At 41.2% G+C, this 21,828-nt stretch overlaps 2 protein-coding genes across 9 annotated transcripts in view; both read left to right on the forward strand.

Annotated features, from left to right (window-relative positions):
* Positions 1–23: 23 nt before the first annotated feature.
* Positions 24–4,455, forward strand: LOC309499837 (uncharacterized protein). Its single transcript, XM_082171329.1, has 2 exons — positions 24–208; positions 910–4,455. The coding sequence occupies exons 1-2, from the start codon at positions 76–78 to the stop codon at positions 1,185–1,187; spliced, it is 411 nt and encodes a 136-aa protein (XP_082027455.1). The 5' UTR covers positions 24–75; the 3' UTR covers positions 1,188–4,455.
* A 1,112-nt stretch (positions 4,456–5,567) lies between these two features.
* Positions 5,568–21,828, forward strand: part of lzts3a (leucine zipper, putative tumor suppressor family member 3a) — a 33,202-nt gene continuing 16,941 nt past the window's right edge. For 5 of the 8 annotated variants that reach the window (XR_014206341.1, XR_014206342.1, XM_082171230.1 and 2 more), the window contains exon 1: positions 5,568–5,883. The gene's annotated coding sequence lies outside the window, so the exon portion shown is untranslated. The other 3 variants (XM_082171232.1, XM_082171231.1, XM_082171229.1) reach the window with 3 other exon arrangements.

A 21,828-nucleotide genomic window follows, 5' to 3' on the forward strand; every position in this document is an offset into this window, starting at 1 on the left:
AGCGCAGTATAAATGAAGGAGACTTGACTTGTTCTGGTGTGTGTAGGTCCGTTGGGTGGTTTGCACGGATGGGGAATGTGGCTCCTGTATACACTGGCCGCTCTCAGTTACTGCGCCGTCTTGTTATCAAGCTCCTCATTCCTGATGGATTTCCTCGGAGCGTCTGTCAATCAATCCAAGCTGGTGACATCACTGCACGTCTCCACAGGTGACATCACTCAACCTGAACTCACTGTACGAGTGTGATGGGATCGTTCCTACAGTCAAACCAGAGTTTATTCTGTTTGTATACCTTCAACATTTCTCACATTATCACAGTTTATTCGCTATAGTTTAGAAAATGGTAATAAAATATGAGCAGAACTCAGTTGATATTTCACTGGTTTTGTCAAACTAGACAAAACTACATCTTGATTTAAGGATTTTTTGATATTTGGACTGAAACGAGACAAAAATACATCATGATTTAAAAAAAATTATTATATTTGGACTGAAACAAGATAAAAATACATCTTGATTTAAGAATTTTTAGATATTTGGACTGAAACGAGACACAAATGCATCTTGATTTTTAGAATTTTTAGATATTTGGACTGAAACGAGACACAAATACATCTTGATTTAAGAATTTTTTTATATTTGCACTGAAACGAGACAAAAATACATTTTGATTTAAGAATTTTTTGATATTTGGCCTGAAACGAGACACAAATACATCTTGATTTAAGAATTTTTAGATATTTGGACTGAAACGAGACACAAAATCATCTTGATTTAAGAATATTTTAGATATTTGGACTGAAATGACACAAAAATAGTAAGAAAGAAAAGCATTTATTGCAGTGTGCCAAGATGAATTCATCAAGCATTGCATTTCTTCTACTAATGTGTGTGTTTCTCTGATTTCAGCGGTCAGCTGTGTGTCGGTGCTGGGTGTGTGTGTGGCGTGCATGTGTGTGATCGAACACAACCTGCAGCGAGGGAACCCCGGATCTCAGCCGAGCCGCAGCCTGATCCTCGGGGAAAGCTTCTTCATCCAGATGTTGGGTTTGCTCTTCTCTCTCACCGCGTGTGCTTTCGCCATCAAGGCTCGGCCAGAACCCGTCAGGTCATGTGACTACCTGAGCGTGGGCGGAGACGACAGTGATACGGAGCCTCTGATTGGTCGAGCTGAGAGGGAGGAGTAAAGTCGTATCGAGTTTAACCTCTATAAAGTAAAGAGGTTCAGTTGATTTATGCACTTTATTTCTCATGACGGGAAACAAACGCGATCGGGCAAACACATGCAGAATTCAGCGTTTATGAAATTCAGGGTGAATTTGAGTTGAATTGGTCATACAGGATGTAGAATTGGAATGACAGGAAGTATTTACGGTTCAGAGAAATTCGAAACTTCACTGAGATAGTGTGATACTGTAGTTTTTGTAAATATTTTAAATTGTTTTCTTTTTTTTATATATTTTCCGTTTTCATTTTAATTTTTATTGTTGTCATTTCGGGTTTTTTTAATGTCTGTTTTTTATTTCAGTTTTAGTTTATTTCAGTACATCAAGTTGAACTAAATGAAAATGAGAAATGTTACTGAAATAAAATAAGTTTAAGTTTTTTATATTTTTATTTTATTTTGTTCAAATAAATTCAGTTATCATTTGTTTTATTTTAAGCAACAAATTTTTTTTTAATTTCAGTTAACTATAATAACATTATTTACTACGTTAAAGTTCAAAGAAATTCAAAACATCATTGAGAGAATATGATAGTTTTTATTAATATTTTTATTTTTATTTTTATATTTTCCGTTTTCATTTTAATTATTTTTGCTGTCATTTTTATTTTATTTTTATGTCAGATTTTTATTTCAATTTTAGTTTGAGTTATTTCAGTACATCAAGAACTAAATGAAAATGTTACTGAAATAAAATAAGTTTAAGTTTTTTATATTACTTTGTTAATATACACATTCAGGTAATGTTTGTTTTATTTTAAACACCAACATGTTTTAATGCTTTAATTTTAGTGTCAGTTAACTATAATAACACTGAAACATATATTTTGATAAAGCACAATTAATTTGGACTAAATAACATTTGTTTGTTTATATTTGTCTGAATTAATTTGCCATTTTTCTCTAATATTGTTACAGCAATTAGCAAACGTTGGTCATGCAGCACCAAATGAAGTCGTCTACCATAATAATCCATAAAATCACATTTAATTTTTTACAATAAGATTCACATTGAATTTCTAAGTGAAAAGAAGCACAGCTGCTGTTTATGAATTAAAAACAAATTTCTTCATTCTAAAAATGAAAAATCAAATTTTTCTTAAAAATAGCCTAATTATCGTGTGATGACGAGAGCATATTTATGAATAATTCATAGTGAAAAATGAAATGTTTTGGATTTTATTCTATTTTACTTTTATGATTTTATTTTTATTTTTGCACGGTTAAAAAAATAAAGAACAATAGAATACAATGTGGGGGATGGGCAAAAACTGTAAGGGCTTATTTATTTATTTATTTCACCTGAACAATATTTAATTAAATTAACTTCAATTACAATTCTGTATCCTGTTTGCTACTTCAATTATAATTCAGTTCAGTATTGGCTCAATATTGGCTTCACTTCAGCACTACTACTATCATTACTGCCAGAATTATGGGAAATGTAGTTTTTCTGTAAGTATGATCATTCCAACATGTCTTGAGGTGCTTCACGCAGTAAAACTCTCAGTTTACTCTCGGACCAAATACAGAAACCACTGAAGTCACACTCGGTTTGTTTCAGGGGTTTAAGAGCAGAATTACATGTGAACGCTCTAAATGAACTCAACAAGCCTTTATGCTGCATGATCATATTTAATATTCAATTTACAGTATGCATAAATAAGAGGAAATCATATAAGACTCAGTATAATGTTGTATCTGACCAGGTGTGAACCGAAAGTGGACTGAGACCCGATCAGAGTCTGCTTTCTAATGCACATACAGTGTAAAAGTTCTTATTCACTTAAAGGGTGAGTTTGGATCTTGTAAAGACGAAAACTAAGTGTAAAGTGTGAAAAGTAAGATATTCAGGGCTGATTTCATCTCGCTGGCGTGATTTCTGTGGATATATGAATCAAACACCGATCCTCAGTGTGCCTTGAGCTTCCTGGAAGGACTTTTATTTTGTAACGTCACGTGTCTGAAAAGAGGTTTTAGAGCTGTTAAAGGGATACTCCAACCAAAAAAATAAAATAAAAATTCTGTTATTTATTCACCCTCCGCGTTCTAAACCTGGATGAAAAAAATGCTATGGAAGTCAATGGGGTCCAAAAACGATTTCTTCAAAACATTCTTCAAAATATCTTCTTTTGTGTTCAATAGAAGAAAGAGGCTCTTACAGGTTTGGAACAACATGAAGATGAATAAATAACTCTTAAAAAATAACATTCAAATTTATTTTTTTTAGGTGCACTGTCCCTTTAAATCACCTGCTCCTTCAAAACTACAGATAAGCATTACATTTTCTAGCTAACATTGATCTTGATGAATCATATGAATTCTGTCTCATACTGTATTTGTATTTCCCTCTTTTAAACAATAATATTGTACCATTTGTCGTCTGATATTCTGTTATTTCAGTGTAATTATGACGTGTTTCTGTCATGTTGTACAAATCTTTCTTTCGTCTCATCGAGGAAAAGATTATAAGCAAATAATGATTTAAATGTGATACAAAAGATTCAGAATATAATGCACAGATTGTTCTGATATATTTAGAGAGTGTAAAATCTCATTTTTGAATGAATCTCACTGCATATTTCACAATAATCTTTCATTTTGAGACATGGCAAACACTGTGATTTCAACAAATACTGTGTTTAAAGAGGAAACACACAATTTTTGTTCATGTCTGGTGAAGCCATTGCATTTAATTGTGTGTAATACAACAAGAAAAAAGATCATATCTTCATTGTTTCTTGTCCAAAGTTGAGCTTCAGACGTGTTAATGATCTGGACTGTTCACTACATGAACCTTCATGGTAACAGTGGCATCATGGGAAGTCGTGCCTTAATTTCTCAGCTCTAATTAGACTCGTTCTCCTCCGTCACATGACACCAGCTTGTGCTCCAGTTGGGTGGAGACCATCGCCATAGTAACCTTGAGAAGTTGTTAATGTCACAGATGATTTTGTGAATGGGGAGAGAGAAATATTAACGTGACGTTTATCAACGGCAGGGTTAGTTGTGGATGTTAAACCGAGATTAAGGTCTGAACTGAAGGGTAGGATTGATGGAAAGCTGATATTTGCACTGAAAGGACCGTGTTTATCATGAGGAGGAAACAATCTTCATCTCAAAAGTTTGTTTTTAAAGTAATGCATGCATAATATATATTCGTTCTGATGATGTTATTTATGCCTGATGAATCTTTGCACATTTAAATGAAGATGATGCTTTGAACAATACGACGATCTCACTTTATTTCCTGTATCTTTACTGATGAAAAGCAGTTGTTAACATTGACAATATATTTATTTTCACAGCGTTTATTCATTTTTGTTAATGTCATTTAAGATACAGTTGTTCTTTGTTCATGTTAGTTAAAAAATACACTCATCTTAACAGATGCAGCTTTTGGTTTTAATAATGAAATTAATTCATAATTTAATAAAGATTCTTAAAGTTGGATTCATAAAAAAAAGAAAGTTTTTAGGAAAGTAAGATCAATTCTAACCCACACCAAAAAAACCAACAACGACATGGTAACACTTTATTTTACAGTGACATTAATAGTAATAACTAAAAATTATGCATAATTACACGCAACTAAACCAAACCCCAATCCTAACCCTATAGTAAGTACATGTAGTTAATTATTATCACTTGGTACTAGTAAGTCCCCCTGTAGTCAATAACTTTATCCCTTAAAACTCATCTTTGATCACCAAAATGACATATTTAAAAAAAATTTCCTTGAAAAATGCCTTATAATATCTTGACTGTAACTCGACACCCTCGCCTCATTTAGTATGCGCGGCTCTATGAATATGCAAATGAGCCCCACCTCCACTCACTCACTCAGCTCAGAGATCCACTGGTTGACGATCACACGTTGATCTGATTGGTTACAAGGTAGTTTGTGACGTCAGAAACACCAGCGATTTCAAAGCGTGTGTTTGAGACTGTCTTTGGTTCACTGCAGTTTTAAGGAGGAAATACTCAGCAATGCTGTCGACTTATGAACTTACACATGGTTTGTCTTAAAGCAGATTAAACACACCACATAGACACATAAACTACATTAAACGCTGGACTTTCACCACAGGGGGACTTTTAATGTATAATTACAGTGTAACAATGACACCTTAAAATAATGTGTAACCCACTTTACAATAAGGTTCATTAGTTAACATTAGTTAATGTATTAACTAACATGAACTAACCATGAGCAATACATTTGTTAGTACTGTATTTGTTAATCTTTGTTAATGTTAATAGAAATACAGTCATTCATTTTTAGTTCATGTTAGTTCACAGTGCGTTAACTAATGTTAACAAGATTTTAATAAAGTATTAGTAAATGTTGAAATCAACATTAACAAAGGCTGTATACGTGCAGTTTATTATTAGTTCATGCTAATTAATGTAGTTAACTAATGTTAACTAACGCACCGTGTTACCGTTTAAATTATATGCGGGAAGGGGGCGTGGCTGCCCGCGTCCAAAAGGGGCGGGGCTCAGGTGGGTGTGTCTCTCAGCTGATGCGCGCGCGCACTTCATCTTCAACGCGGGCGTCAGCGGCAACGCATCGCGTTCGTTCGTTCGCTCGCAACGGCAGATCAGCATCCGAACGAACGGACAGACACACGGACTGACGGATCCGCGGTGAGACAGTGAGTATGTGTGTATGTGTATGTGTATGTGTGTGTGAGAGAGAGATGGAGAGACTCGAGGCACTGGATGCTGCTGTTGTCATGGAGGGATGCGGATTCAGTGATGCATCATTTTGCATGAGCAGAAACACGCATTATGTAATGCGATCAGGTGAACGCTGGATCTTCATTGTGCATCCGTCGTTAAATGCTATTTAATAATGTTATTATTATAAACAGAGACTATTGAGCGCGTCGGTAACTGGTTAGTAGCATCACTAGGCCTATTCACTGATGCTGGTAATGCTTGTTAATAGATCATGTTGCGCGAGCCGCTTCGAAAGGTGAAGATGCGTTATTAGTGCATGTATAGTGAGATGTCATCTTTAAAGCACGAGGGCTGTGTGTGTGTGTGTGTGTGTGTGTGTGTACAGGCCTCCATCTCCTGTTTTTACTGTCAATGTTGTGTGTTTTTGCGGCGCGCGAGTCTGATGCATCAACCCTGCATGTTTACATTCATGCATCGCGTTTGCGTTTGTGTCATCGAGTTATACGCGTATGCGGTGATTATTAAACAGTGTATCAGGGTATTTAAGTGTGTGTGTTGGATTTATGAAGCATGTGAGCGATGATGTAATGCCAGTGAGTGAGTGACTGTGGTAGTAGAGGCACGTGCCAGTGCTGATCTGATCCAGTAATGGTGGCTCTGCTGGACCAGTGATGCCACTGCACATCGTTTGCAATGGCATAGAGTTTATGGAATAGTAGAGCATGTGCACATTGTGTGCTTTTACAAAAAAACAACAATGTTGGACATGCACCATGGTGTTCTTTAAAGTACCTTCGGAGGGCTGTGTGAAAAGCCTACCATGGTATACAAATATGGAAATCATCTGGGTTTATCAAAATGCCAGAATATATAAATATATGAGACCATTACTGGTTCTGTCATGTGCTTGAGAACTGATCCGTTGAATGTTGCTACATTCTTACACTGTTCATTTTTAGGGATGCATGATATATCGGTATCGGCGATATCTGTTCATTTTTAATGTTATCGTTATCGGCCCAATAAGAAAATTTGTTTGATGTTCTGATAAATAGTAAGCTGATAAATAATGGATTATTTTCCTTCAGCTGAGACGCTTAAGATGCAACATGATGTTTTTGAATTACTTGAAATGTGATTGGAATCACTTTAAAAAAATGTAAAATACAGTTCAGTGCAACATGTGCAGCGCAAGTCTGTCATATCGGCTACATAAAATTATAATGAGATCATCATAACTGTGTGATTGGGACATGGATTTAATGTTGAGACAGACTTTTGTTTTTGTAACGAGGCTCTCAAAAATTATATACAAATTTGGACTTAGATTTATCGGCCAATATATCGGTTATCGACTTTTAAATATAAAGAATTATCGGTATCAGCCAAAAAATTTATATTGGTGCATCCCTATTCATTTTATTGACACATTGTTACCTTTGCAAAGAAGTACTGGTATTGTGATCTCAATATGAGCTCTAATATTTCTCATCAGATGTTCTGAGCGGCTCATTCATTTTTAGCTCTTTTTCTGGATGGACTATTGAAATGTTTCAGTCTATTTCTTATTACCTTTTCTTTAAAGGGATACTTCACCCAAAGATCATAATTTACTCACTCATGTCGTTCCAAACACGTAAGATTTTCGTTCGTCTTTCGAGAACAAATGAAGATATTCTGTAATGAAATCTGAGAGATTTTTGTCCCTCCATTGTCAGTCAACTACCACACTACCACAAAGAGATTGTAAAACTAATCCATATGAATTGAGTGGTTTAGTCCAAAATTTCTGAAGAGACTCGATGGCTTTATATGATGAACAGGTTGAATTTAAGCTTTTATTCACAGATAAACATTGATCAGCGAACTTAAACAGAAACTCAACCGAACATGCTTGACGCACAAGAACAAACCTCTTGCTGAAGCTCAAACGTGCTGCGTAACACGAGAATGAACCTCATTGGTTCTTGCTGAAGCTCAAACGTGATGCGTAAAACGAGAATGATCCTCATTGGTTCTTGCTGAAGCTCAAACGTGCTGCGTAACACGAGAATGAACCTCATTGGTTCTTGCAGAAGCTCAAACATGATGCGAAACACAAGAATGAACCTCATTGGTTCTTGCAGAAGCTCAAACGTGCTTTGTAACAGGAGAATGAACCTCACTGGTTCTTGCTGAAGCTCAAACGTGATGCGTAACACGAGAATGAACCTCATTGGTTCTTGCTGAAGCTCAAACGTGCTGCGTAACACGAGAATAAACCACATTGGTTCTTGCAGAAGCTCAACCGTGCTGCGTAACACGAGAATGAACCACATTGGTTCTTGCAGAAGCTCAAACGTGCTGCGTAACACGAGAATGAACCACATTAGTTCTTGCTGAAGCTCAAACGTGCTGCGTAACACGAGAATGAACCTCATTGGTTCTTGCTGAAGCTCAAACGTGATGCGTAACACGAGAATGAACCTCATTGGTTCTTGCAGAAGCTCAATCGTGCTTTGTAACACGAGAATGAACCTCATTGGTTCTTGCTTAAGCTCAAACGTGCTGCGTAACACGAGAATGAACCTCACTGGTTCTTGCTGAAGCTCAAACGTGCTGCGTAACACGAGAATGAACCTCATTGGTTCTAGCTGAAGCTCAAACGTGCTTTGTAACACGAGAATGAACCTCATTGGTTCTTGCTGAAGCTCAAACGTGCTGCGTAACACGAGAATGAACCTCATTGGTTCTTGCTGAAGCTCAAACGTGCTGCGTAACACGAGAATGAACCACATTGGTTCTTGCAGAAGCTCAAACGTGCTGCGTAACACGAAAATTAACCACATTGGTTCTTGCTGGAGCTCAAACGTGATGCGTAACACGAGAATGAACCTCATTGGTTCTTGCTGAAGCTCAAACGTGCTGCATAACACGAGAATGAACCTCATTGGTTCTTGCTGAAGCTCAAACGTGATGCGTAACACGAGAATGAACCTCATTGGTTCTTGCTGAAGCTCAAACGTGCTGCGTAACACGAGAATGAACCACATTGGTTCTTGCAGAAGCTCAAACGTGCTGCGTAACACGAAAATTAACCACATTGGTTCTTGCTGGAGCTCAAACGTGCTGCGTAACACGAGAATGAACCTCATTGGTTCTTGCAGAAGCTCAAACATGATGCGAAACACAAGAATGAACCTCATTGGTTCTTGCAGAAGCTCAAACGTGCTTTGTAACAGGAGAATGAACCTCACTGGTTCTTGCTGAAGCTCAAACGTGATGCGTAACACGAGAATGAACCTCATTGGTTCTTGCTGAAGCTCAAACGTGCTGCGTAACACGAGAATAAACCACATTGGTTCTTGCAGAAGCTCAACCGTGCTGCGTAACACGAGAATGAACCACATTGGTTCTTGCAGAAGCTCAAACGTGCTGCGTAACACGAGAATGAACCACATTGGTTCTTGCTGAAGCTCAAACGTGCTGCGTAACACGAGAATGAACCTCATTGGTTCTTGCTGAAGCTCAAACGTGATGCGTAACACGAGAATGAACCTCATTGGTTCTTGCAGAAGCTCAATCGTGCTTTGTAACACGAGAATGAACCTCATTGGTTCTTGCTTAAGCTCAAACGTGCTGCGTAACACGAGAATGAACCTCACTGGTTCTTGCTGAAGCTCAAACGTGCTTTGTAACACGAGAATGAACCTCATTGGTTCTTGCTTAAGCTCAAACGTGCTGCGTAACACGAGAATGAACCTCATTGGTTCTTGCTGAAGCTCAAACGTGCTTTGTAACACGAGAATGAACCTCATTGGTTCTTGCTGAAGCTCAAACGTGCTGCGTAACACGAGAATGAACCTCATTGGTTCTTGCTGAAGCTCAAACGTGCTGCGTAACACGAGAATGAACCACATTGGTTCTTGCAGAAGCTCAAACGTGCTGCGTAACACGAAAATTAACCACATTGGTTCTTGCTGGAGCTCAAACGTGATGCGTAACACGAGAATGAACCTCATTGGTTCTTGCTGAAGCTCAAACGTGCTGCATAACACGAGAATGAACCTCATTGGTTCTTGCTGAAGCTCAAACGTGATGCGTAACACGAGAATGAACCTCATTGGTTCTTGCTGAAGCTCAAACGTGCTGCGTAACACGAGAATGAACCTCATTGGTTCTTGCTGAAGCTCAAACGTGCTGCGTAACACGAGAATGAACCACATTGGTTCTTGCTGAAGCTCAAACGTGCTGCGTAACACGAGAATGAACCTTATTGGTTCTTGCAGAAGCTCAAACGTGATGCGTAACACAAGAATGAACCTCACTGGTTCTTGCAGAAGCTCAAACCTGCTTTGTAACACGAGAATGAACCTCACTGGTTCTTGCTGAAGCTCAAACGTGCTGCGTAACACGAGAATGAACCACATTGGTTCTTGCAGAAGCTCAAACGTGCTGCGTAACACGAGAATGAACCACATTGGTTCTTGCTGAAGCTCAAACGTGCTACGTAACACGAGAATGAACCTCATTGGTTCTTGCTGAAGCTCAAACGTGATGCGTAACACGAGAATGAACCTCATTGGTTCTTGCTGAAGCTCAAACGTGATGCGTAACACGAGAATGATCCTCATTGATTCTTTCTGAAGCTCAAACGTGCTGCGTAACACGAGAATGAACCTCATTGGTTCTTGCAGAAGCTCAAACGTGATGCGTAACACGAGAATGAACCTCATTGGTTCTTGCAGAAGCTCAAACGTGCTTTGTAACACGAGAATGAACCTCACTGGTTCTTGCTGAAGCTCAAACGTGCTGCGTAACACGAGAATGAACCTCATTGGTTCTTGCTGAAGCTCAAACGTGCTTTGTAACACGAGAATGAACCTCATTGGTTCTTGCTGAAGCTCAAACGTGCTGCGTAACACGAGAATGAACCTCATTGGTTCTAGCTGAAGCTCAAACGTGATGCGTAACACGAGAATGAACCACATTGGTTCTTTCTGAAGCTCAAACGTGCTGTGTAACACGAGAATGAACCTCATTGGTTCTTGCTGAAGCTCAAACGTGATGCGTAACACGAGAATGAACCTCATTGGTTCTTGCTGAAGCTCAAACGTGATGCGTAACACGAGAATGAACCTCATTGGTTCTTGCTGAAGCTCAAACGTCCTGCGTAACACGAGAATGAACCTCATTGGTTCTTGCTGAAGCTCAAACGTGCTGCGTAACACGAGAATGAACCTCATTGGTTCTTGCTGAAGCTCAAACGTGCTTTGTAACACGAGAATGAACCTCATTGGTTCTTGCTGAAGCTCAAACGTGCTGCGTAACACGAGAATGAACCTCATTGGTTCTTGCAGAAGCTCAAACGTGCTGCGTAACACGAAAATTAACCACATTGGTTCTTTCCGAAGCTCAAATGTGCTGTGTAACACGAGAATGAACCTCATTGGTTCTTGCTGAAGCTGAAACGTGATGCGTAACACGAGAATGAACCTCATTGGTTCTTGCTGAAGCTCAAACGTGCTGCATAACATGAGAATGAACCTCATGGTTCTTGCTGAAGCTCAAACGTGCTGCGTAACACGAGAATGAACCTCATTGGTTCTTGCAGAAGCTCAAACGTGATGCGTAACACAAGAATGAACCTCATTGGTTTTTGCAGAAGCTCAAACGTGCTTTGTAACACGAGAATGAACTTCACTGGTTCTTGCTGAAGCTCAAACGTGATGCGTAACACGAGAATGAACCTCATTGGTTCTTGCTGAAGCTCAAACGTGCTGCGTAACACGAGAATGAACCACATTGGTTCTTGCAGAAGCTCAAACGTGCTGCGTAACACGAGAATGAACCACATTGGTTCTTGCTGAAGCTCAAACGTGCTGCGTAACACGAGAATGAACCTCATTGGTTCTTGCTGAAGCTCAAACGTGATGCGTAACACGAGAATGAACCTCATTGGTTCTTGCTGAAGCTCAAACGTGATGCGTAACACGAGAATGAACCTCATTGGTTCTTGCAGAAGCTCAAACGTGATGCGTAACACGAGAATGAACCTCATTGGTTCTTGCAGAAGCTCAAACGTGCTTTGTAACACGAGAATGAACCTCACTGGTTCTTGCTGAAGCTCAAACGTGCTGCGTAACACGAGAATGAAGCTCATTGGTCCTTGCTGAAGCTCAAACGTGCTGCGTAACACGAGAATGAACCTCATTGGTTCTTGCTGAAGCTCAAACGTGATGCGTAACTGAACCACATTGGTTCTTGCTGAAGCTCAAACGTGCTGCGTAACTGAACCACATTGGTTCTTGCTGAAGCTCAAACGTGATGCGTAACACAAGAATAAACCTCATTGGTTCTTGCAGAAGCTCAAACGTGCTTTGTAACACGAGAATGAACCTCACTGGTTCTTGCTGAAGCTCAAACGTGATGCGTAACACGAGAATGAACCTCACTGGTTCTTGCTGAAGCTCAAACGTGCTGCGTAACACGAGAATGAACCACATTGATTCTTGCAGAAGCTCAAACGTGCTGCGTAACACGAGAATGAACCACATTGGTTCTTGCTGAAGCTCAAACGTGCTGCGTAACACGAGAATGAACCTCATTGGTTCTTGCTGAAGCTCAAACGTGATGCGTAACACGAGAATGAACCTCATTGGTTCTTGCTGAAGCTCAAACGTGCTGCGTAACACGAGAATGAACCACATTGGTTCTTGCTGAAGCTCAAACGTGATGCGTAACACGAGAATTAACCTCATTGGTTCTTGCAGAAGCTCAAACGTGCTGCGTAACACGAGAATGAACCTCATTGGTTATTGCTGAAGCTCAAACGTGCTGCGTAACACGAGAATGAACCTCATTGGTTCTTGCTGAAGCTCAAACGTGCTGCGTAACACGAGAATGAACCTCATTGGTTCTTGCTGAAGCTCAAACATGCTTTGTAACACGAGAATGAACCTCATTGGTTCTTGCTGAAGCTCAAACGTGCTGCGTAACACGAGAATGAACCTCATTGGTTCTTGCTGAAGCTCAAACGTGCTGCGTAACACGAGAATGAACCACATTGGTTCTTGCTGAAGCTCAAACGTGCTGCGTAACACGAGAATGAACCACATTGGTTCTTGCAGAAGCTCAAACGTGCTGCGTAACACGAGAATGAACCACATTGGTTCTTGCTGAAGCTCAAACGTGATGCGTAACACGAGAATGGACCTCATTGGTTCTTGCTGAAGCTCAAACGTGATGCGTAACACGAGAATGATCCTCATTGGTTCTTGCTGAAGCTCAAACGTGCTGCGTAACACGAGAATGAACCTCATTGGTTCTTGCAGAAGCTCAAACGTGATGCGTAACACGAGAATGAACCTCATTGGTTCTTGCTGAAGCTCAAACGTGCTGCGTAACACGAGAATGAACCTCATTGGTTCTTGCTGAAGCTCAAACGTGCTGCGTAACACGAGAATGAACCTCATTGGTTCTTGCTGAAGCTCAAACGTGCTTTGTAACACGAGAATGAAGCTCATTGGTTCTTGCTGAAGCTCAAACGTGCTGCGTAACACGAGAATGAACCTCATTGGTTCTTGCTGAAGCTCAAACGTGCTGCGTAACACGAGAATGAACCTCATTGGTTCTTGCTGAAGCTCAAACGTGCTTTGTAACACGAGAATGAACCTCATTGGTTCTTGCTGAAGCTCAAACGTGCTGCGTAACACGAGAATGATCCTCATTGGTTCTTGCTGAAGTTCAAACGTGCTGTGTAACACGAGAATGAAGCTCATTGGTTCTTGCTGAAGCTCAAACGTGCTGCGTAACACGAGAATGAACCACATTGGTTCTTGCTGAAGCTCAAACGTGATGCGTAACACAAGAATGAACCTCATTGGTTCTTGCAGAAGCTCAAACGTGCTTTGTAACACGAGAATGAACCTCACTGGTTCTTGCTGAAGCTCAAACGTGATGCGTAACACGAGAATGAACCTCATTGATTCTTGCTGAAGCTCAAACGTGCTGCGTAACACGAGAATGAACCACATTGGTTCTTGCAGAAGCTCAAACGTGCTGTGTAACACGAGAATGAACCTCATTGGTTCTTGCTGAAGCTCAAACGTGATGCGTAACACGAGAATGAACCTCATTGGTTCTTGCTGAAGCTCAAACGTGATGCGTAACACGAGAATGATCCTCATTGGTTCTTGCTGAAGCTCAAACGTGCTGCGTAACACGAGAATGAACCTCATTGGTTCTTGCAGAAGCTCAAACGTGATGCGTAACACGAGAATGAACCTCATTGGTTCTTGCAGAAGCTCAAACGTGATGCGTAACACGAGAATGAAGCTCATTGGTCCTTGCTGAAGCTCAAACGTGCTGCGTAACACGAGAATGAACCACATTGGTTCTTGCTGAAGCTCAAACGTGCTGCGTAACTCGAGAATGAACCACATTGGTTCTTGCTGAAGCTCAAACGTGCTGCGTAACACGAGAATGAACCTCATTGGTTCTTGCTGAAGCTCAAACGTGATGCGTAACACGAGAATGATCCTCATTGGTTCTTGCTGAAGCTCAAACGTGCTGCGTAACACGAGAATGAACCTCATTGGTTCTTGCAGAAGCTCAAACGTGATGCGTAACACGAGAATGAACCTCATTGGTTCTTGCAGAAGCTCAAACGTGATGCGTAACACGAGAATGAACCTCACTGGTTCTTGCTGAAGCTCAAACTTGATGCGTAACACGAGAATGAACCTCATTGGTTCTTGCTGAAGCTCAAACGTGCTGCGTAACACGAGAATGAACCTCATTGGTTCTTGCAGAAGCTCAAACGTGATGCGTAACACGAGAATGAACCTCATTGGTTCTTGCAGAAGCTCAAACGTGATGCGTAACACGAGAATGAAGCTCATTGGTCCTTGCTGAAGCTCAAACGTGCTGCGTAACACGAGAATGAACCTCATTGGTTCTTGCTGAAGCTCAAACGTGCTGCGTAACACGAGAATGAACCTCATTGGAAGCTCAAACGTGCTGCGTAACACGAGAATGAAGCTCATTGGTCCTTGCTGAAGCTCAAACGTGCTGCCTAACACGAGAATGAACCTCATTGGTTCTTGCTGAAGCTCAAACGTGCTGCGTAACACGAGAATGAACCTCATTGGTTCTTGCTGAAGCTCAAACGTGATGCGTAACACGAGAATGATCCTCATTGGTTCTTGCTGAAGTTCAAACGTGCTGCGTAACACGAGAATGAACCACATTGGTTCTTGCTGAAGCTCAAACGTGATGCGTAACACGAGAATTAACCTCATTGGTTCTTGCTGAAGCTCAAACGTGCTGTGTAACACGAGAATGAACCTCATTGGTTCTTGCTGAAGCTCAAACGTGCTGCGTAACACGAGAATGAACCTCATTGGTTCTTGCTGAAGCTCAAACGTGCTGCGTAACACGAGAATGAACCTCATTGGTTCTTGCTGAAGCTCAAACGTGCTTTGTAACACGAGAATGAACCTCATTGGTTCTTGCTGAAGCTCAAACGTGCTGCCTAACACGAGAATGAACCTCATTGGTTCTTGCTGAAGTTCAAACGTGCTGTGTAACACGAGAATGACGCTCATTGGTTCTTGCTGAAGCTCAAACGTGCTGCGTAACACGAGAATGAACCACATTGGTTCTTGCTGAAGCTCAAACGTGATGCGTAACACAAGAATGAAGCTCATTGGTCCTTGCTGAAGCTCAAACGTGCTGCGTAACACGAGAATGAACCTCATTGGTTCTTGCTGAAGCTCAAACGTGCTGCGTAACACGAGAATGAACCTCATTGGAAGCTCAAACATGCTGCGTAACACGAGAATGAAGCTCATTGGTCCTTGCTGAAGCTCAAACGTGCTGCGTAACACGAGAATGAACCTCATTGGTTCTTGCTGAAGCTCAAACGTGCTGCGTAACACGAGAATGAACCTCATTGGTTCTTGCTGAAGCTCAAACGTCCTGCGTAACACGAGAATGAACCTCATTGGTTCTTGCTGAAGCTCAAACGTGCTGCGTAACACGAGAATGAACCTCATTGGTTCTTGCTGAAGCTCAAACGTGATGCGTAACACGAGAATGATCCTCATTGGTTCTTGCTGAAGTTCAAACGTGCTGCGTAACACGAGAATGAACCACATTGGTTCTTGCTGAAGCTCAAACGTGATGCGTAACACGAGAATTAACCTCATTGGTTCTTGCTGAAGCTCAAACGTGCTGTGTAACACGAGAATGAACCTCATTGGTTCTTGCTGAAGCTCAAACGTGCTTTGTAACACGAGAATGAACCTCATTGGTTCTTGCTGAAGCTCAAACGTGCTGCCTAACACGAGAATGAACCTCATTGGTTCTTGCTGAAGTTCAAACGTGCTGTGTAACACGAGAATGACGCTCATTGGTTCTTGCTGAAGCTCAAACGTGCTGCGTAACACGAGAATGAACCACATTGGTTCTTGCTGAAGCTCAAACGTGATGCGTAACACAAGAATGAACCTCATTGGTTCTTGCAGAAGCTCAAACGTACTTTGTAACACGAGAATGAACCTCACTGGTTCTTGCTGAAGCTCAAACGTGATGCGTAACACGAGAATGAACCTCATTGGTTCTTGCTGAAGCTCAAACGTGCTGCGTAACACGAGAATGAACCACATTGATTCTTGCAGAAGCTCAAACGTGCTGCGTAACACGAGAATGAACCACATTGGTTCTTGCTGAAGCTCAAACGTGCTGCGTAACACGAGAATGAACCTCATTGGTTCTTGCTGAAGCTCAAACGTGATGCGTAACACGAGAATGAACCTCATTGGTTCTTGCTGAAGCTCAAACGTGATGCGTAACACGAGAATGATCCTCATTGGTTCTTGCTGAAGCTCAAACGTGCTGCGTAACACGAGAATGAACCTCATTGGTTCTTGCAGAAGCTCAAACGTTATGCGTAACACGAGAATGAACCTCATTGGTTCTTGCAGAAGCTCAAACGTGCTTTGTAACACGAGAATGAACCTCACTGGTTCTTGCTGAAGCCCAAACGTGCTGCGTAACACGAGAATGAAGCTCATTGGTCCTTGCTGAAGCTCAAACGTGCTGTGTAACACGAGAATGAACCTCATTGGTTCTTGCTGAAGCTCAAACGTGCTGCGTAACACGAGAATGAACCACATTGGTTCTTGCTGAAGCTCAAACGTGCTGCGTAACACGAGAATGAACCTCATTGGTTCTTGCTGAAGCTCAAACGTGATGCGTAACACGAGAATGAACCTCATTGGTTCTTGCTGAAGCTCAAACGTGATGCGTAACACGAGAATGATCCTCATTGGTTCTTGCTGAAGCTCAAACGTGCTGCGTAACACGAGAATGAACCTCATTGGTTCTTGCAGAAGCTCAAACGTGATGCGTAACACGAGAATGAACCTCATTGGTTCTTGCAGAAGCTCAAACGTGATGCGTAACACGAGAATGAAGCTCATTGGTCCTTGCTGAAGCTCAAACGTGCTGCGTAACACGAGAATGAACCTCATTGGTTCTTGCTGAAGCTCAAACGTGATGCGTAACACAAGAATGAACCTCATTGGTTCTTGCAGAAGCTCAAACGTGCTTTGTAACACGAGAATGAACCTCACTGGTTCTTGCTGAAGCTCAAACTTGATGCGTAACACAAGAATGAACCTCATTGGTTCTTGCTGAAGCTCAAACGTGCTGCGTAACACGAGAATGAACCTCATTGGTTCTTGCAGAAGCTCAAACGTGATGCTTAACACGAGAATGAACCTCATTGGTTCTTGCAGAAGCTCAAACGTGATGCGTAACACGAGAATGAAGCTCATTGGTCCTTGCTGAAGCTCAAACGTGCTGCGTAACACGAGAATGAACCTCATTGGTTCTTGCTGAAGCTCAAACGTGCTGCGTAACACGAGAATGAACCTCATTGGAAGCTCAAACGTGATGCGTAACACGAGAATGATCCTCATTTGTTCTTGCTGAAGTTCAAACGTGCTGCGTAACACGAGAATGAACCACATTGGTTCTTGCTGAAGCTCAAACGTGATGCGTAACACGAGAATTAACCTCATTGGTTCTTGCTGAAGCTCAAACGTGCTGCGTAACACGAGAATGAACCTCATTGGTTCTTGCTGAAGCTCAAACGTGCTGCATAACACGAGAATGAACCTCATTGGTTCTTGCTGAAGTTCAAACGTGCTGCGTAACACGAGAATGAAGCTCATTGGTCCTTGCTGAAGCTCAAACGTGCTGCGTAACACAAGAATGAACCTCATTGGTTCTTGCTGAAGCTCAAACATGCTGCGTAACACGAGAATTAACCTCATTGGTTCTTGCTGAAGCTCAAAAGTGCTGCGTAACACGAGAATGAACCTCATTGGTTCTTGCAGAAGCTCAAACGTGCTTTGTAACACGAGAATGAACCTCACTGGTTCTTGCTGAAGCTCAAACGTGCTGCGTAACACGAGAATGAACCTCATTGGTCCTTGCTGAAGCTCAAACGTGCTGCGTAACACGAGAATGAACCTCATTGGTTCTTGCTGAAGTTCAAACGTGCTGTGTAACACGAGAATGAAGCTCATTGGTTCTTGCTGAAGCTCAAACGTGCTGCGTAACACGAGAATGAACCACATTGGTTCTTGCTGAAGCTCAAACGTGATGCGTAACACAAGAATGAACCTCATTGGTTCTTGCAGAAGCTCAAACGTGCTTTGTAACACGAGAATGAACCTCACTGGTTCTTGCTGAAGCTCAAACGTGATGCGTAACACGAGAATGAACCTCATTGGTTCTTGCTGAAGCTCAAACGTGCTGCGTAACACGAGAATGAACCTCATTGGTTCTTGCAGAAGCTCAAACGTGCTGCGTAACACGAGAATGAACCTCATTGGTTCTTGCTGAAGCTCAAACGTGATGCGTAACACGAGAATGAACCTCATTGGTTCTTGCTGAAGCTCAAACGTGATGCGTAACACGAGAATGATCCTCATTGGTTCTTGCTGAAGCTCAAACGTGCTGCGTAACACGAGAATGAACCTCATTGGTTCTTGCAGAAGCTCAAATGTGATGCGTAACACGAGAATGAACCTCATTGGTTCTTGCAGAAGCTCAAACGTGCTTTGTAACACGAGAATGAACCTCGCTGGTTCTTGCTGAAGCTCAAACGTGCTGCGTAACACGAGAATGAACCTCATTGGTCCTTGCTGAAGCTCAAACGTGCTGCGTAACACGAGAATGAACCTCATTGGTTCTTGCTGAAGCTCAAACGTGCTGCGTAACACGAGAATGAACCTCATTGGTTCTTGCTGAAGCTCAAACGTGCTGCGTAACACGAGAATGAACCTCATTGGTTCTTGCTGAAGCTCAAACGTGCTTTGTAACGCGAGAATGAACCTCATTGGTTCTTGCTGAAGCTCAAACGTGCTGCGTAACACGAGAATGAACCTCATTGGTTCTTGCTGAAGCTCAAACGTGCTGCGTAACACGAGAATGAACCTCATTGGTTCTTGCTGAAGCTCAAACGTGCTGCGTAACACGAGAATGAACCTCATTGGTTCTTGCTGAAGCTCAAACGTGCTTTGTAACACGAGAATGAAGCTCATTGGTTCTTGCTGAAGCTCAAACGTGCTGCGTAACACGAGAATGAACCACAATGGTTCTTGCTGAAGCTCAAACGTGATGCGTAACACAAGAATGAACCTCATTGGTTCTTGCTGAAGCTCAAACGTGCTGCGTAACACGAGAATGAACCACATTGGTTCTTGCTGAAGCTCAAACGTGATGCGTAACACAAGAATGAACCTCATTGGTTCTTGCTGAAGCTCAAACGTGCTGTGTAACACGAGAATGAACCTCATTGGTTCTTGCCGAAGCTCAAACGTGATGCGTAACACGAGAATGAACCTCATTGGTTCTTGCAGAAGCTCAAACGTGATGCGTAACACGAGAATGATCCTCATTGGTTCTTGCTGAAGTTCAAACGTGCTGCGTAACACGAGAATGAACCACATTGGTTCTTGCTGAAGCTCAAACGTGATGCGTAACACGAGAATTAACCTCATTGGTTCTTGCAGAAGCTCAAACGTGCTGTTTAACACGAGAATGAACCACATTGGTTCTTGCAGAAGCTCAAACGTGCTGCGTAACACGAGAATGAACCACATTGGTTCTTGCAGAAGCTCAAACGTGCTGCGTAACACGAAAATTAACCACATTGGTTCTTGCTGAAGCTCAAACGTGCTGCGTAACACGAGAATGAACCTCACTGGTTCTTGCTGAAGCTCAAACGTGCTGCGTAACACGAGAATTAACCACATTGGTCCTTGATGAAGCTCAAACGTGATGCGTAACACGAGAATGAACCTCATTGGTTCTTGCTGAAGCTCAAATGTGCTGCGTAACACGAGAATTAACCTCATTGGTTCTTGCTGAAGCTCAAACGTGCTGTGTAACACGAGAATTAACCTCATTGGTTCTTGCTGAAGCCTAAACATGCTGCATAACACGAGAATAAACCTCACTGGTTCTTGCTGAAGCTCAAATGTGCTGCATAACACGAGAATAAACCTCATTGGTTCTTGCTGAAGCTCAAATGTGCTGTGTAACACGAGAATAAACCTCACTGGTTCTTGCTGAAGCTCAAACGTGCTGCATAACACGAGAAAGAACCTCATTGGTTCTTGCTGAAGCCTAAACATGCTGCATAACACGAGAATAAACCTCACTGGTTCTTGCTGAAGCTCAAATGTGCTGCATAACACGAGAATAAACCTCATTGGTTCTTGCTGAAGCTCAAACGTGCTGCATAACACGAGAAAGAACCTCATTGGTTCTTGCTGAAGCTCAAACGTGCTGCGTAACACGAGAATGATCCTCATTGGTTCTTGCTGAAGCTCAAACGTGCTGCATAACACGAGAATTACCCTCAGAGCAAATCAAGCATGCAGTTATGATGCATGTTCAGTTTGATTGACATAAGTATCACATGAATTGCAAAAAAAAAAAAAAAAAATGTATTATGCAATTTGTTTTCACAAATGCGGCCAAGATCAGAATCGAAAATTTAATTGATTTACTGTGATTTTTTTTTGCCATTTTGAAACGGATGTCACATTAATCTGAATGTAAACTCTGCCTAGTTTGCAGGATTTACAACCACAATCACACATCAGAATCACGTCAGATTATCTGTGTGGTTGGTTAATGTTTAACTCCAGATAACACATTAATCAGGGTACAGTTTCTCTGAAACAGATCCGTGTTGATGTTTACATGCGCTTCACGAGACTCTTCGCTGGAGAAGCTCTTTACAGTGTTTTTTGTTTTATTTGTTGGCATGAGAACTTGCAGTCGGGTTTTTTAAGGAGGTCTAATAATCGTTTAACATGTGGAGGAAGCAGTTCTGCTTTTCTAATTCTCAAGGGACGCACGTATGTCGTTTATTCACAGCTATATTTCCTGTTTATATTTCCTTTTCTTGAACTGTCAGCATAATATCCATTTATTATGTTGGCTTGAGAAAGCCAACATTCTGATCTACTACTCAAGCTTTTTCTTCTTCTTCTGAGACTAAAAGTTCTAAATGCATCTACCTATCTGTCTGTCTATCTATCTATCTATCTATCTATCTATCTATTTTGATAAAAGTGGTCTTTATACATGAAAATATTTGCATCACTATTCAAAGTTTTGGGGTCAGTAAGATTCTTTTTGTTGTTGTTGAAAGAAATTAATATTTTTATTCAGTAGGGACACATGAAATTGATAAAAAGTGAGAGTAAAGATTTGTTCTTTTTCTTTCTATTTATCAAAGAATCCCCCAAAATAAAATGCATCACGATTTCCACAAAAATCTCTTTTCAACATTAAGCATAATAATCATAAATGTTATGAATTGTACCGACCCCAAACTTCATATATTT

Source organism: Leuciscus leuciscus (assembly GCF_965113295.1).
Source record: "Leuciscus leuciscus genome assembly, chromosome: 5".
NCBI lineage: Eukaryota > Metazoa > Chordata > Actinopteri > Cypriniformes > Leuciscidae > Leuciscus > Leuciscus leuciscus.